This window comes from Misgurnus anguillicaudatus, chromosome 4 (genome assembly GCF_027580225.2).
Source record: "Misgurnus anguillicaudatus chromosome 4, ASM2758022v2, whole genome shotgun sequence".
Taxonomy (NCBI): Eukaryota; Metazoa; Chordata; class Actinopteri; order Cypriniformes; family Cobitidae; genus Misgurnus; species Misgurnus anguillicaudatus.
This window is the reverse complement of record NC_073340.2, coordinates 1,122,064-1,138,557: the sequence shown is the minus strand read 5'-3', so window position 1 is coordinate 1,138,557 and position 16,494 is coordinate 1,122,064. Positions and strand designations below refer to the sequence as shown.

The 16,494-nt window shown below is 43.8% G+C and overlaps 1 protein-coding gene across 9 annotated transcripts in view; it reads right to left on the bottom strand.

The window, feature by feature from the left end:
* Positions 1-16,494, bottom strand: part of irf3 (interferon regulatory factor 3) — a 136,395-nt gene that overhangs the window by 38,496 nt on the left and 81,405 nt on the right. For 8 of the 9 annotated variants that reach the window (XM_073866537.1, XM_073866538.1, XM_055176544.2 and 5 more), the window contains one exon: positions 4,549-4,591. In XM_073866537.1, the coding sequence (XP_073722638.1) occupies positions 4,549-4,591 (43 nt within the window). Of the gene's footprint in view, positions 1-4,548; positions 4,592-6,368; positions 6,668-16,494 lie in introns of those variants that run through there. The other variant, XM_073866539.1, reaches the window with a different exon arrangement.

The window sequence follows — 16,494 nt, the reverse complement described above, 5'->3', positions numbered from 1 at the left end:
TCTTCTCGTCCTGCCTGACCTTGCACAGCGTCTGTGCGATTAAGCTCACTGGAGGGAATGCGTATTTGCGCATCCCCCATGGCCAGCTGTGTACCAATGCATCTACGCCGAGGCTGCCCTCGGTTAGTGAATAAAATAGGCGACAGTGGGTATCGTCCGGCGACGCAAACAGATCTATCTGCGCACGACCAACTTCTTCCAAATTAGCTGAACCGTCTGGGGGTGGAGTTGCCATTCGCCGGGGCGCGCCGCTCAGGAAAGCGCGTCTGCCGCTGTGTTGAGCGAACCCGCAATGTAAATGGCACGAAGGGACCTCAGATGCTTCTGACTCCAAAGGAGGAGATGACGAGCGAGATGCGACAGGTGACGAGAGCGCAAATCGCCTTGACGGTTGATATACACAATGGGCGCAGTGTTGTCGGTGCGTAATAATACATCCTTCCCTCGTAGCTCCGTAGCGAAGCATACAAGTCCCAGATAAACAGCCCACAACTCGCAGCAATTGATATGCCAGTGCAGCTGGGGTGCTGTCCACACCCCTGAAGCTGCAAGCCCGTCGTACGTGGCTCCCCAGCCCGTGTCGGACGCATCTGTGTGAACAACAGCATGCCGGGAGACCTGTCTCATGGACACACCGGCCCTGAGAAATGCGGGGTCTGACCACGGGGGGAATGTTAGGCGACATGCAGGTGTAATGGTTACACGATGTATGCCGGCGTGACACGCTCTCCCCGGAACTCGATCATGATTCCAACGCTGAAGCGGTCTCATATGGAGCAGCCTGAGGAGTGTCACAGCCGCGGCTGCTGCCATATGCCCCAGGAGCTTTTGAAATTGTTTCAGCGGGACCGCATTCTTCCCTCGAAAAAAACGCTTGCAAAGCGTCTGCTGGAATGCGCTATTGTAAGCCAATTGTCGAGGTAAACCAATATGCGAACACCGCTCTCTCTCAGGGGCTTTAACGCCGCTTCCACTACTTTCGTGAACACACGGGGAGAGAGAGACAGCCCGAATGGTAAAACTTTGTACTGATATGTCCGCCCCTTGAACGCAAAGCGAAGAAACGGTCTGTGACGAGGGAGAATGGACACATGAAAGTACTTGTCTTTCAGGTCTATTACTGCAAACCAATCTTGGGGACGAATTGAATATTTGCTTCGGTGTTAACATCCTGAAAGATCTCTTCTGAAGAGATTTTCAGGTCTATTACTGCAAACCAATCTTGGGGACGAATTGAATATTTGCTTCGGTGTTAACATCCTGAAAGATCTCTTCTGAAGAGATTTGTTCAGAACGCGCAAATCCAAGATCGGTCGTAACCCACCGCCTTTCTTGGGTACTATGAAATACGAGCTGTAAAAGCTTGACCTCATCTCGGTTGGAAGGACCGGCTCGATAGCGTCCTTCGCCAGCAGGACTTCGACTTCTGCACGCAGTACATGTGCTTTGGATGCTTTCACCGTGGTGAAACGAATGCCCGAGAATTTGGGTGTGTGCCGGTTGAATTGTATTTCGTAACCAAGGCGGACCGTACGTAAAACCCAACAAGACGGGCTGGGAAGCTGAAGCCAAGCCCCCAGGGACCGCATGAGGGGAATTAACAGCACTACCGGTGTACCCGCGGTGGGGCAGCGAAGCGAGACAGGTGGCACTGCCGGTGCGTGTGCTGTGACAGCACGAATATCTACAGTATGTGTGTGTGTGACACTGACCTGAGCCCGCTGAGGGTGATGGTCATCTGGTCTCCTCTGTGGAGAGCGCAGACTCCGGTGAGGGTGCTGGTGGTCCGGTCTCCTCAGCAGAGAGCTCAGACTCCTCAAGACACCCACTGACGATAGAGGAGAGGGAGGATGAGCATGTGAATGCCCGCTCACGTCTCTCTTGATCCTCTGGAGACCTGGAGAAGGAATAGGAATGCACTCTTTTTGTGGTTTTGTGGGTGCCGGCTGAGAAGCCGGCGGAACAGAAACAAAACGAAACCAACGATTCTCCACCCGGCCCTCCTCCAGGGGAGGGAGCAGTGGGTTCACCGTCTCCCGAAGAGTGATCCCATCCACATCCAGGTCGCCCGTCTCAGGGCCGCTTTGATTTCCAATTGCCATGGGAAGCGGGTGGGCCGGGCGAGCAGACGGGGCAGCCGGCGCTGGGGGGCGAGATGCAGGTCGCTTGCGTCGGGACATGATCTGAGCAATCGCTTCCGTCTGCTTTTGGGCGGCGGAGAACTGCTGGGTGAAGGACTCCACCGACTCGCCGAAGAGACCGGTCTGGGACACTGGAGCGTCTAAGAACTTGTTCTTCTCTGCATCCGACATGTCCGCAAGACACAGCCATAGGTGGCATTCTTGGACCACCAGCGTGGACATGGCACGACCAATCGCCTGCGCTGTCACCTTCGTTGCACGGAGAGCCAGATCAGTGGCAGCCCGAAGCTCTGAGAGGACAGGCGACTCATGTCCTCCCTCGTGCAGATCCCTCAAGGCCTTCGCTTGATGAACCTGCAGCAACACCATTGCGTGCAGGGCTGAAGCCGCCACTCCGCATGCCTGGTGGGCAGCGCCCGTTAAACCAGACGACTGTCTGCAAGCACGGGAGGGGAGGGTTGGGCGGTCCTTCCAGGTGAGGGCTGAAACGACGGCAATCTGGTGGAAAACAGCGACTTCCAAGTTATCAGTAGCTCCTCGTGCACCTCAGGGAAGAAAGGCACTGGAGGAGAGGGCGGTGAAGCCCGGGCAGCTCCGAAGAACCAATCATCCAGACGGGACGTTTCGGGCTGAGGGGGGTTAACCCACTCTAACCCTACGGTCTCTGCCACTCGAGATAGCACGGCCACCATCTCCAGATCGAACTCCGGCGTCGCAACCCGACCAGAGGGAGGAAGGATGTCGGGATCCACTTCAGAGGGAGGGGGCCCACTCTCGGATGTTGCGGAGGCTGTGGACCCGGAGGGAGGCACAACAGATTCTACAGACATCGTAGAACACAACGCTGCAGTCTCCATTGGAACCTCTGCCGGCTGTGGACGAGGAGTCTGAGAGCCGGAGGACGAATCCCCCGGCCGGTTCAGCACAATGATGCGGAGGTCATCCTTTGAGAGCCTCACAGCCGCACCGTGACGACGCTCGACAGTCACAGGACGCGGGTTGCTTTTTTCCCGGAGGAAAGACAACAGTCTCCGCAAATCAACAAGGGACATGCTCTCGCAATGAGAACACTCACCCTAGGCAAACGCTGCCTCCGCGTGCTCGATGCTCAAGCATGAGAGACAACGCTCGTGACCGTCCTTCGGACCCATGTACTTCCCGCACCCAAGATCGCATGGAAGAAAAGCCATCCTTAAAAGGACGCTGATCTCCAGATATACGAGACAGTGGCTGCCTTTAACAAGGCTTAAAGCTCTCCGTATCACTCTTTTAGGGAAATTCACTCAGATGCTCAGTTGATGATGCGGACAGGGAAAGGCAACGCACACACTAAACTCAAAACAAAAAAGATGCAGAGTCGTGGAATACTGCGAGGCGTCCGCTGTGGTACTGCTAGTCCAACCAACTTCAGCAACAGTGTTGGGGAAAGTTACTTTTAAAAGTAATGCATTACAATATTAAGTTACTCCCAAAAAAGTAACTAATTGCATTACTTAGTTACTTTTCATGGAAAGTAATGCTTACGTTACTGTTAGTTACTTTTGCGTTACTTTTTCCTGGCTAAAGCTTGATCTCTTTCAGGCCTTGCAGGTGTTTTTATGACTGAAAAGTTCTGCATTCAGAAATTGCATATTTAATCACAAAAATGTTTAGCTCTGGCCTGCCATCTGAGTTTCTGACTCAAACTGTTTCCACACAGGCACAGAGAGTGCATACGTTAAGTTTAATTCAGTACATATTTTTTAATCAAATTAATTAAACTAAAAAAGTAACTTGAGTTACTTTTTTGAAAAAGTAACTCAAATATTAATGTGTACATTTAAAAAGTAATGCGTTACTTTACTTGTTACTTCAGAAAAGTAATATTATTACGTAACTCAAGTTACTTGTAATGCGTTACCCCCAACACTGTTCAGCAATCTATCCCAAACAGAGCAGAGTAGCTTCTCAGTAGCAGATACTGCCGGCTTTCGAAGCGAAAAAGCTAATTTCCATATTTGCACCTGCTGCTTATACGCACCTGGCGGGGTGGCGCCAGCATTATGCAAATATCTCAATGCCAAGTTCATTGGCGTTTTAGTAGTTATCGAAGCAGAAGGAAACAATTTTTTATCAAATGGCTAGGCTTAAACAGTGCTTTTTATAGACATGTATAAGTAGGTCATAATATGCAGGACCCTACAGACCAACTACATTGGAAAGATAGACAGTATCAATCAGAAAATGGTGTCATATATTTCTGATGCAATTTAGGTAACACGTTGCCAACTACTTAATATCTCTTTTCTACACCCACTAATTTAATTTAAAGTGATGTCATTGTAACTACCAGAATCAACAGCATTAGGCACTTAGAAATCGATTGACAACTGTGTTAAGCTGCAAAAATGTAAAAATTCAATCTTACTAGTGAAGACGTCTTCATCCGCTGAATACAGTTCCTGTGAAGCCTAAAAATAAAAACCATGAACTTAACAAAACGTATTTAATACCACAGGTTGTCCAACAGCGTGTCCAATTGAGACACTGGATAAAACTAAATCATACAAATATCTAAAGCACATGACCAGTGTTGCAATGCACAAAAATATACAATTAAAAGTTTCATTTGTTCTGAATATACATTCTAACAATGTAATGTAAAAGTGCACTTGCATTAGTTGGGGTGACTTCACTATAATAACATCTAGGCTCCAACCATTCAAAAAAGATTGTTTCTGTAAAATAAAAACTATAAAAAAGGTAGCTGGGTTTCCATCCAAATGTGAAGCGAATCTTTTCAAAATTTGCAATAAAAGCAAATCTGAATTAGGCTCGTTTTTATTTAGTTGTTCGAGCAAATGATGTAACCTAGTAACCAACAGTAAACCAAACAAGGCATGGTTGGAAAATGGAGACAGGATGCATGTAGTCACGATGGGGACAGTTATCAATTTATTAGCAGTGCAGCTTGTAATTGCCAAACTTAAAGCTGTGCACACTGCACAGAAGAAAGAATGCAGTATTTCTTATGCAGGCACTAGCAGCAAGGGCACTGCGACAATGTTGACCCCTATATATGGTATAAACAACGCCAGCAGAAACAGCTAGACGGTCAGTCAAAAGGGAATACTATGTATAAGTAAATGTAATTAACTCTACACATTTATCAGGTTTTACGCAGCTTGTAGCTGGATCAAGGCAGAAATAGTGACTTTAATTTCATGAGCATTGAACACAGAAACAATTCAATTGTGAAAATGCAAAACCGGTTTATTAATTAACTACAAAACGAAGTACACACAACGACTATCTAAACATACACACATACAATAACATAAAACATAGATGAGAAAGAAAAGATTGGAAATAGCTAGAGAGAGAGAGAGAAAAATATTGGCAATAGCACTATTGCTTAACATCTGCACAAACCATCGTAAAATCTCTAAGGATCGCCTTAATCTAATAAGGGGTAATAAGCTTAAACACAAACAAGAAAGAAGCGGATGCTTGCATTTGGCTCTTTGTGATGCGGTGCAAAGTTTCTGATGCGCGCGGGTGCGAGCAGGGAGGGAGAGAGAGAATCCAGGTGTGTTCGTAAGATGACAGAGTCTGTTAGGTTGTTTCGTAGGCGGATTGTTCCGCGTAGATTGTCCGAAATCAGCTGAAGTGCAAAAGCCAGGAAAACTGTCCCAGAGAGAGTGAGACAGAACTCAGAGAAAAGATGAAGAATCGGAGGGACTCTGGGTGAGTCTCAGCGAGTTTCCAAACTCCACTGGCGGATTACCTAAGTAACTGCGCAACTGAGCTACTGAGAGCTACTGAGCAATGATTAATTGGGCGATAGGCCGTTTTGACCTTTCACGTGCCCAGCCCATTTTAGGTAAATGACCAATGTGCGAAGTGATCGATCGTGTGGGGAACAAACCTTTGTTCTTTCCAGACATCACATTTGCTTAACTGCATAATGATAAAAGTTTGTTTCCATAACTCAATATTCAAATTTTCAAATCAATATTAAATGAAATTGATGCTGCTTATGGTAATATGATACATAGCATGATTAGGAAATAAAAAGTAGATTAATTTGATACTAGACAAGACATGGGTTTAAGATCACATTGAATAATAATTTCATTCCTAAGATATGAACCATGCTACAGTGAACAAAACTAAAACTAAAGTGTTAACACACAGTTACATCACATACACACAATCATGCAGTAAAGGGATATAAAATATATATACATTTAAACAGCTCATGGTGATCCTTAAACGTGGAATCAGCAGAGACATAGTCTGTGCCCCCTGCTGTGTCTCTGGCGATTGTCGTTTGATCGGCTCTCAGGTTTCTCTGGTGGAATTCCTTTGAACCTCCTTTGAAGACTGCATTTGTTTTAATAGTCGTCCATTTTACCACCCTGATAGGTGACAGAGATCTTGGGTGATTGTTTCCGAATGGAGAGAGGGTTATCTAATTATCACAATTTTAGAGCTGTTACGATCCAGATGCCAAATGGCCTCGATCTGACTCCGAGCCATCTGTTACATGGGTGATTGTCTCCGAATGGAGACAGGGTTATCTTATTATCACAATTTTAGAGCTGTACAATCCAGATGCCAAATGGGCTCAATCTGACTCCGAGCCATCTGTTACAAGGATTAATTTAGTGCTAGGCAGAGAGGGAATGAGTACAGTGCGTTTTTAAATATTTCATTGGTTTCTTTTAAATTGCTCAAAGTCATCACTGTTTAAAATAAACTTGGCATCACATTCATGATTTTATGGTAAAATTAAACTTTTTCACGTCAATCCACGAGCATTTAAACCTTAAAAAATGCACTGTCACTTTAATTGAGAGTAAGCAGCTTAGCAAAAATAGAGCCGATGCCGAAACGATCGCAGCACTGCTGCTTCAGCGTCGCCCCTGCCACACAGGCACGCGCTGCCCACGCATGCGGTGTGCATGCTTTAACTTGTTAACATGGGCACTGAAAAAACATGCGCTGCTCACGCTTGCGGTGTGAAACCACCGTCAGAGGGAGAGAGAGCCCGCCTGCTTAATTCACTGTGCATATTCTGTGGGCAGCCGGGACATATTGCGAAGAACTGTCCATTAAAAGACACAGCCGGTGAGCCTGGGAGTCCTGGTGGGCGGTGTTTCTTACAAACTCTCCTTTCAAACTCCCCTGTCTCGAGCACTCAGCTCCCCATCATCCTGTCCATGCGGATCTCCACCAGTTGTTCAGTGAACCCCGGGCTACCTCCCTGCCTCCCCACCAGTCGTATGATTGTGCCATTGACCTCCTCCAAGGCACTTCTCTGCCTAAGGTAGACTTTTCCTTGTCGGGTCCCGAGAGAGAGGCTATGGACCGTTATATTAACAATTCTTTCAGAGCCGGTCACATCCGTCCCTCTGCCTCCCCTGCAGGGTTCTTTTTTGGTATCAGTGGTCAGGCGTTAGCCTGGTTTAGGTCGTATCTAACCAATCGCTATCACTTTGTTTACGTAAATGAGAAAGAGTCATATCACTCCCTGGTTAAATACGGTATACCGCAGGAATCAGTTTTAGGTCCTATCCTGTTCTCGTTATATATGTTACCCCTAGGTGACATTATCAGGAAACATAACATAAGTTTTCACTGCTATGCGGATGATACCCAGCTTTACATCTCCTCACATCCCAGCGAAACACACACGTTTTCTAAGCTAACAGACTGCATTAGCGATGTTAGTGACTGGATGGCACATAACTTTCTTAAACTCAACTCCAATAAGACAGAGATACTTATTATTGAACCGAATCGCTACAAACATGATATGTCAGATTACAAGTTGCACATAGATGGCTACACTGTGGTGCCATCTTCCACGGTTAGGAACTTAGGTGTGATGTTCGACAGCAACTTATCCTTCAATGGTCATATCGCCAACGTCTGCCGCACAGCATTTTTCCATCTTAGAAATATCAAAAAAAATACGCCATATACTGTCTACATCTGACGCAGAGAAGGTTATCCATGCTTTTATGACCTCTAGAATAGACTATTGTAACTCCCTACTCAGGGGATGCCATGCAAATCAGGTAAACAAGCTTCCGCTAGTTCAAAACACTTCTGCAAGGGTACTTAATCGATCTAAGAAGTAGGGCTGAACGATGTGAGGAAAAGTTGCGATGTGCGATGACATTGTTTAATCTTGCGATGACGATGTGAGTTGCGATAAATATATATATTTTTTCATGTTTTAGGGGCCATTCACAAACACGTGGAAAACACTAGACACGTAGGTTATTGTCACATGACCTGCACACTGCGCTTGTGTCATTCTGAAAAGTTAAAATGTTTTTGAAATACCTGGAAAAAAACGAGCGTGTCGCAACCGCAGCGCTTCCAGAGCACACATACATTTGAAATAATGAACTTGAGCACGCAATAGACGCAATATGAGAATCACCGCTTCCACAGTACCTGTGTTTGCGGCGTCATCTCTCCTAAATCCAAAATAATTCCATGATATAGCTGAAGTGCTGTTCATTTTTACCACAAGGTCTTCGTCTGACAACACATTTTCCTCACTCTTCTCTCCTTCCTCTGCCATAGTTTTTGCTAACAGACTAAACGTGATAGATCAATCTGAGCGTAGCTGACTTGGGGGTTCCCCTAGACCTAATAGCATGAACGCGCAAACCATCGCTGCGTCCGAAACCGCCTACTTCATACTATATAGTAGGCAATGTAGTGCTTTTTGCATACTATATAGTATGGTAGTAGGTGATTTTGGACGCAGCACATGTCAATATATATATATATTAGGGGTGGAACAATACATGTATTCGTTTCGAACCGAATCGGTACGGGGGTCACGGATTGCGTGCAAAATAATTAATGTAATGCGGAACTACTGTTAGATACGCGGGTTCTTTATGGACAGCTAATCTGTTGCCCCGCTTTAGCTCTGAAGCTCTGATTGGCGACAATGCAGCCGAGCTCCGCCTATGTATGCGCTCTATCCTCTGGCACTCTGCATTTTTTTGTCACGTCGACGCAGGTCCAGTCAGTGAATGAGCAGCCGACAGCGAGTATGGCAAGTGGTGTTCCACAAGAGTCTCTTTCCGCCAGCCTCTTTAAGATCGCAAGTTTGGCAAAACTTCAGTTTTCCAGTCAGTTACAATAGTACAGGCGAGAGATTGGTGGAAAAGACGAGGACCTTGCATCGGCGTTGTTCAGCAGTTGTAAGGTATGTGAGTGGAAATACATCTAATCAGGGCTCTCAAGTCTCACGCATTCACCTTGACAAACACGCATTTCAGTCAGTTCAAACGCCACACTTTGTATTTCTCACGCTGAGAAGTAGGAGATAAATTGTCCTGCTATGTACAACAGGCATACGCAGGGCAGTTCTGTCGAGTTCAACTGCTTTCAGTTTTTTAAGCGTGCTCAACTTTACGCAGCGCCATCAGCGTCAGAGTACCGCGAGAAATCTTGCGGAGGAGGCTGATTTCAAATCGCTCTCGCGTTACTCTGACGTCATACACTTGTCGTTTCTTGCAGCCCCTCGTGAAGTCGTACACACCTATTAATTCATCCTACAAGCCTATTTTTTTGTTCTTTAGTACATTAATATGAAATAAGGCCGAAATGTAATTTTAAAATGTATTTAGGTAACACTTGTAATACATTTGAACCCATATTTGTATGAAAGATGAGTACAAGATTACTTAAAGAGGTATACATTTTTGAAATACGAGATAGTATGTTAAATGCATTTCAGTTCATATTCATGACATCTGAAAATAACACTGATAAGGACACCTATGTTTTTAAGATTAGCTTAAGTACTAAAAAAAATGCCTTCTTCATTTTTGTTTTGCTTTTCCCTCCATTGTACCGAAAGTGAACCGAACCGTGGCGGCTGAACCAAGGTACGAACCGAACCGTGACTTCTGTGTACCGTTCCACCCCTAATATATATATATATATATATATATTTGTGTATATGTACATGTGTATACATATGAATGGCCCCTACGCTAATTGGGTTTTGTTTTTCTTTCTTCATGTCTCGTCCTTGTCTCCGAGGACAATGAGACAAACAGACCCAGTTCCGGTAAATGTGAAAGTCGGCACACCTCTGACCCACCGGCAGACCTTCAACGTGATGCCCAGCTGATGCATGACCAACAACCACCGTCAGAACCCGCTTAACCTCCGCCTAATCTCCTTAATCGTTTCAATGTATATATAAATATATCTCCCAAGGGTTTTTCCCTCCTAGGACTTTTTTTTTACTTCCCCGGCTGAGCCTGGGGTTTTTTTATCCTAGGGGGTTTTTCATCCCGGGGAGGCAGCCTTCTTGGGCTTAACTTAGCACCCTCTTCTTTACGTTACATTAGCAATACGCACGCTTATAATGTTGATTCATAGCCGCAGATTCATTCTTAGCTGCTTGTGCTATCGTGTATTATGCTGTGCTATCTGTCGTTTTTCTGTGCTTTCCACTGCTTCTATTAATGTAAATCTTCTTTGAAAAAATCACCAATTGTGAAAAGCGCTATATAAATAAAATTGAATTGAAAAAATTGAATTGAATTATCAGCATGAACACTTCAAAATGAATTGCATTAAATAGTTTGCCACCGTTTGCCACTGAACCTGCATTAACGACGACAGTGGGGTTTTCGGCCTTAGTCAAACGGGTTGGCATGTATGGTCAGGTTGCGATTTTGGCGCTTTCTTGTGTCTTGTGAATAGTATGCCATACACACCAGTTTGCCACTGAACTTGCATTAACGACGACAGTGGGGCCTCCAGCCTTAGTCAAACGGGTTGGCACGTATGGTCGGGATGCGATTTGATGCTTTCTTGTATCTTGCGAATAGTATGCCATACAGACCCGTTTGCCACTGAACCTGCATTAATGACATCAGTGGGGCCTCCTGCCTTAGTCAAACGGGTTGGCACATATGGCCGGGTTGCGATTTTGGCGCTTTCTTGTATCTTGCGAATAGTATGCCATACAGACCCGTTTGCCACTGAACCTGCATTAACGACGACAGTGGGGCTTCCAGCCTTAGTCAAACGGGTTGGCACGTATGGTCAGGTTGCGATTTTGGCGCTTTCGTGTGTCTTGTGAATAGTATGCCATACAGATCCGTTTGCCACTGAACCTGCATTAACGACGACAGTGGGGCCTCCAGCCTTAGTCAAACAGGTTGGCACGCAGTGTTGTCTTCGTCAACCATGACGATAACGAAATGATTTTGTTGACGCACTTATTTTTTATGACGCTAACGTGACGATGACTAGCTAAAAATGTCTCTAAGTTGACGAAAACATGAAGAGACGCTTTCGAGTTTTCATTGACGAGACGAGACGGAACGAATATGATTATAAGTCTGACTTTCAATAATGCATGTCATTTCTGCCTATTTTGTGTGAAATCTGTCTGTTTTTAGCTAAAAGTATCAGCAATGCTGCCGCTTCCTATCCCTGTTTGGGTCAACACAGTCTCACTCACGCCCACCACCCGGCTGCCGCCATGCCACGCACGCGCACCAGATTTCAAACAACAACAACAACCCCCCACCTGCGGCTGTGGAGAGTTCAAAGGACCGTAACGGTGACGCCAATAAACGGAAATGACGAGATGATTTATGGACACACTTTCAGAATAATCCATCAGACAGAAAAATGGAATGCATATTGGGAGACGACAGTAAATGTGGCCACAAACTATGTGGGAAGAATACCACCAACCTCAAGCGGCACCTCAAGGCTCATCACGCTAATATTTTTTTAAAGGTAAGTTAACTAACAAGTCATGCTGTTAACATATCATATACATTCAATTTTACTCGACATTCGGCTTGTGACACATTTCATGGTAAGCTTAAGCTTTTACATGTATCTACTTGTCAAACCTAAGCCCATTTCCAATACTTTTTGTAATGTATTTAAATAAGGCAAGGCACGCGTTTCTCAACTTTATAAGCGAGGTCTCTGCGTAACACACAAACTCAACATGAGGGTATATTAGGCTTAACTTTTGTCTTCATAACTTTTTGTTATGACATGCGCAGAAGGCACACCGACTAAAACAACGGCAAGCCCTTAGGGACAACCTTAATGCACATTTTAATTGTATTAAATACACCACACTTTTTAACCTAAATTCATTGGTTAAAAAATTATTTTTACTAAAATTGACTTAAACTTGACTAAAACCTTTTTGCATTTTCGTCGACTAAAACTTGACTAAAACCTTTTTGTGTTTTCGTCGACTAAAACTTGACTAAAACTATCAATTTTATAAGTGACTAAAATTTGACTAAAACTAAAAGCATTTTCGTCCAAAAGACTAAAACTAAAACTAAAAGGGCTGCCAAAAACATCACTGTTGGCACGTATGGTCAGGTTGCGATGTTGGCGTTTTCTCATGGTCTTGTGAATAGTATGCAATATAGACCCGTTTGCCACTGAACCTGCATTAACGATGACAGTGGGGCTTCAAGCCTTAGTCAAACGGGTCGACAGGTTTCATTTTCTCTTAAAGATCGGAAGGTGACCCTTAGTTACCATATATACCTTCGCCTTGGGCTCCCAATTTGCTAAATCCTCATCTGTTGATAACATAATTATGCCGCAATAGTTAGCCTGTCTGGAATAGAGTTGTGACGTTCGTGAACGAACCGATTCTTTTGAACGGCTTATAAACATGAACGATGGGAGCCGAGTCGCGGCTGGAGGGGAGCCGTTCTTTCTGTCGTAGCCCCTACGCTAATATGATTTTGTTTTTCTCTCCCTGTCTTGTCCTCGACCCCGAGGACAATGAGACAAACAGACCCAGTACCGGTAAATGTGAAAGTTGGCACACCTTCACGTCCTTCAACGTGATGCCCAGCTGATGCCTGACCAACGATCACCGGCAGAACCCGCTTAATCTCCGCTTAATCTCTGCTTAATCTCCTTATCTGTTTATATGTGTGTGTGTATATATATATATATATATATATTTTTTTGGGCTTAATTTAGCTTCCTCTTCTAGACGTTACATTAGTAATACACTCGCTTATAATGGTGAGTCATAGCCGCAGCAAATTTAACTGCTTATGCTATGGTGTATTATGTTTTGCTATCTGTCGTTTTTCTATGTGCTTTTCACTGCTTCTATTAACGTAAAGCCAGCCCCGCCGCTCCCATAACGCGCATCACGCGCTGTGCGTAGGGCACCAGGTGCTGATAGGGCACCAAAAATAAGCCTAATGAAAAAAAATTATAATGCTGATAGAATTTCATTAGCCTATAGAAATATTATCAGGCAATTTTTATCCATATATATGTTACAAAAAAGGGGAAACGACATAATTTAATTGCTCTAGTATAGAAAGTATGCCCCCAGCCTTTGATGGTCTGTGCCGGTTGATCGCGCGGGCGCCTGAAGAAGTTTGACAGAGGCCGTTTCTCAATCCGAAGTCTGCAGCCTCCAGAGGTCGCATTTCTAGGCTGGATACGTCATTAAAACTTTCTTATTTCGTAATATAAACGCTTATTAATTTGACTAATATTCTTAGTTAATCGTAAATGGTTGTAATATGCTTATGACTTGATAATGTAATGTTCAGTTAACTGAAATAAACCAGGCTTGATGACGTATGCAGCCTGCATATGCGACCTTGCGCAGGCTGCAGCCTTCGGATTGAGAAACGGCCAGTCAGTAGGCAACTTTTAAAAATGGCCCCGAAAAGACAGCAGGAGTCAGGATCGGAAAAAAGAAAAAACTGCGGGATGATGCGCGTGCATCACTTGCAGGTAAGTCCATCATGTTTAATCGATCCTAATAAGGGAAATGTGCATGGGCTGCAGCTGCTGCTAATCGGAATGCGCCTCGAACGCACCTCGAACTTGCTGTGCTGACATCAATGTTAGCAAACTATGTTGTTATAATTTATAACTTTAGTGCAAGTTAAATTGAGATTTTACTGTAAAATATTACCTATGCATATGCATTTTACAAATAACTGACGCCAGCTGTTACTTTCTTTACTACGTTTCTTTAGATATTGAGCAGTAGTTTATTTTGTGGTTTATTTTGACGTGACGGTGGTTAAAGTTGACGGTAGCAGTCAGTGCACATGGTAGGCTAACAATTCCTGACTGTTAAATATATATAAATATAAAATGTCATCATGTATGTATGATATGAAGCAAACATTACTGTGACACTTAGTTCTCTAAATCTTTGTTTTATTTAAGAATATTGGGTATTCTTGTTTACTTATTGATATTTATTTAATGTAATTTATTTGAAGTGACATTGTACCTGGGAAAAACATGTCTGGATTATTTTGATAATTTTTTTATTTTGTTATCCTATTTAAGTTTGTTAATTTTTTTCTATTGCTATTCTATAAAAGTGTGCACGTTCAAATTAGTGTGTGTTGGCTAAAACTGTGAAGATTTTACTTTCTGCTTTTAAGTTATATGTTTGCAAAAAGTTAAACTGGCAAAAACAAACGTTTTTTTTCTCAGGGTCGAGGTGGGGGGCATTATAAAGGAATTATGCTTAGGGCACCAAAATGGCTAGCAGCGGCACTGCGTAAAGCTGCTTTGAAACAATTAACTATTGTGAAAAGCGCTAAATAAAATTGAATGTCTAATGTAACCTATCGCTGAGCTAACTATGATTAGCAATGGGGATTATTTTAAGAGATCATTCAAAAGATGGCACACACATCTATCGCTGTAAGTTTGTTTAACATTTAAGCTAGCTAGTGCACTGACGATTGACTTATCATCACCTATAAAATAGAAACTTTCTGATTTGTACTAGATAAGACCAACACACCAATATATATGCATAGATTATTTTACCTGATATGAAGTGTGCACTGCAAACACAAGCATTATTTGCGATCGTCTCCGTCCATTCAACCACAATTGTCTTCTTTATTTCTGTGAAGGAATGTACGCGGGGATCCGGTAAAACTTTAGTTTTGAACCAAAAGTGCTGTTACTTCTATTTTGGCAGCCAAAAACACAAGACGACGGCATTTTAAAGTCAAAACTCAAACTTTTAGTGCGCCTGTTATGAATTTTTATGTTTTGCCTCCAGCTAGAGTGGTGACGTCACAGTGACGTAGGCGATTAAGGGGTCTATTATAAAGCCTGTTCAGATTTTCCGCCACGGGATGACAGCTTATTAATTACGAAAACGAATACTTATTTTTGATAATTATTATTTTATTTCAGTTAGTTTTTTAATAACTGTTGCTCATTTCGTTTAGTTTTAGTTTTTCATTTATTAAGAATTTTTTATTTTATTTCAGTTAACGAAAATGTTTTTTAGCTGATAGTTTTAGTCTTAGTTTCAGTTTTCGTTTATGAAAATTACCTTGGTCTTCACCAAATTAGACCTGCGCAAAGCTTATCATTTAGTGTGCAAAAGAGAGGGGGATGAGTGGAAGACAGCCTTTAATACTTTAATACTGTTCGGATTAAAGAATGTCCTGTCTGTCTTCCAGGCTCTGGTTAATGACATGCTGAGAGACATGATTAATAAGTTTGTCTTTGTGTACCTTCATGACATACTAATCTTTTCCCCTTCTATGCAGATACAGTCTTACAGCATCTTTTAGAAAATTAGCTTTTTGTTAAGGTGGAGAAGTGCAAGTTTCATAAGGAGTCGGTTTCATTTCTGGGCTTCGTTATTGCCGCCGGAGAGATACGTCCTAATTCTGCCAAGATTAAAGCAGTCGCCAAATGTCAGACAGTATGTTTTACCCTGTCAGGTGTGCGTTCACAATAAAGCATCTCACCAGTCTCCCACTGGTCTGCTCAAATCACCCCCGTGCCATCCCGACCCTGGTCACACAAAACCATTGATTTTGTCACCAGCTTACCAGTCTCCAAAGGTTATACTGACGGTGGTGAACCGTTTCTCCAAAGCGGTTCATTCATTCCCCTGCCTAAGCTTCCCTCTGCCAAAGCTATGTCTCAGATACTTATTAAACACGTCTTTCGCTTACATAGTTTGCCCTTGGGCGTGGTATCTGATAGGGGTCCTCAGGTTATTTCTGGCTGTTGGCAAGAGTTATGCAGACACATGGGTGCCACTGCTGGGCTAGTCGTCAGGTTACCATCCCCAGACCAACTGGCAATGTGATGAGCTAATAAGGATCTCGGACGAGCCCTCAACTGTCTGACATCTCAACATCCGAGCTCTTGGTGCCAACAGCTTCCTTGGGTCGAGAGACGAGTGACGCTGAGAGATGGGTGAAGCTGAGTCGCAAGCCCAGAGCACACCTCGTGATGCAGCTTCATGGACTGCGTTCGGGTGAACAGAGACGCCATCGCCCAGCATGAAAACGGTAAG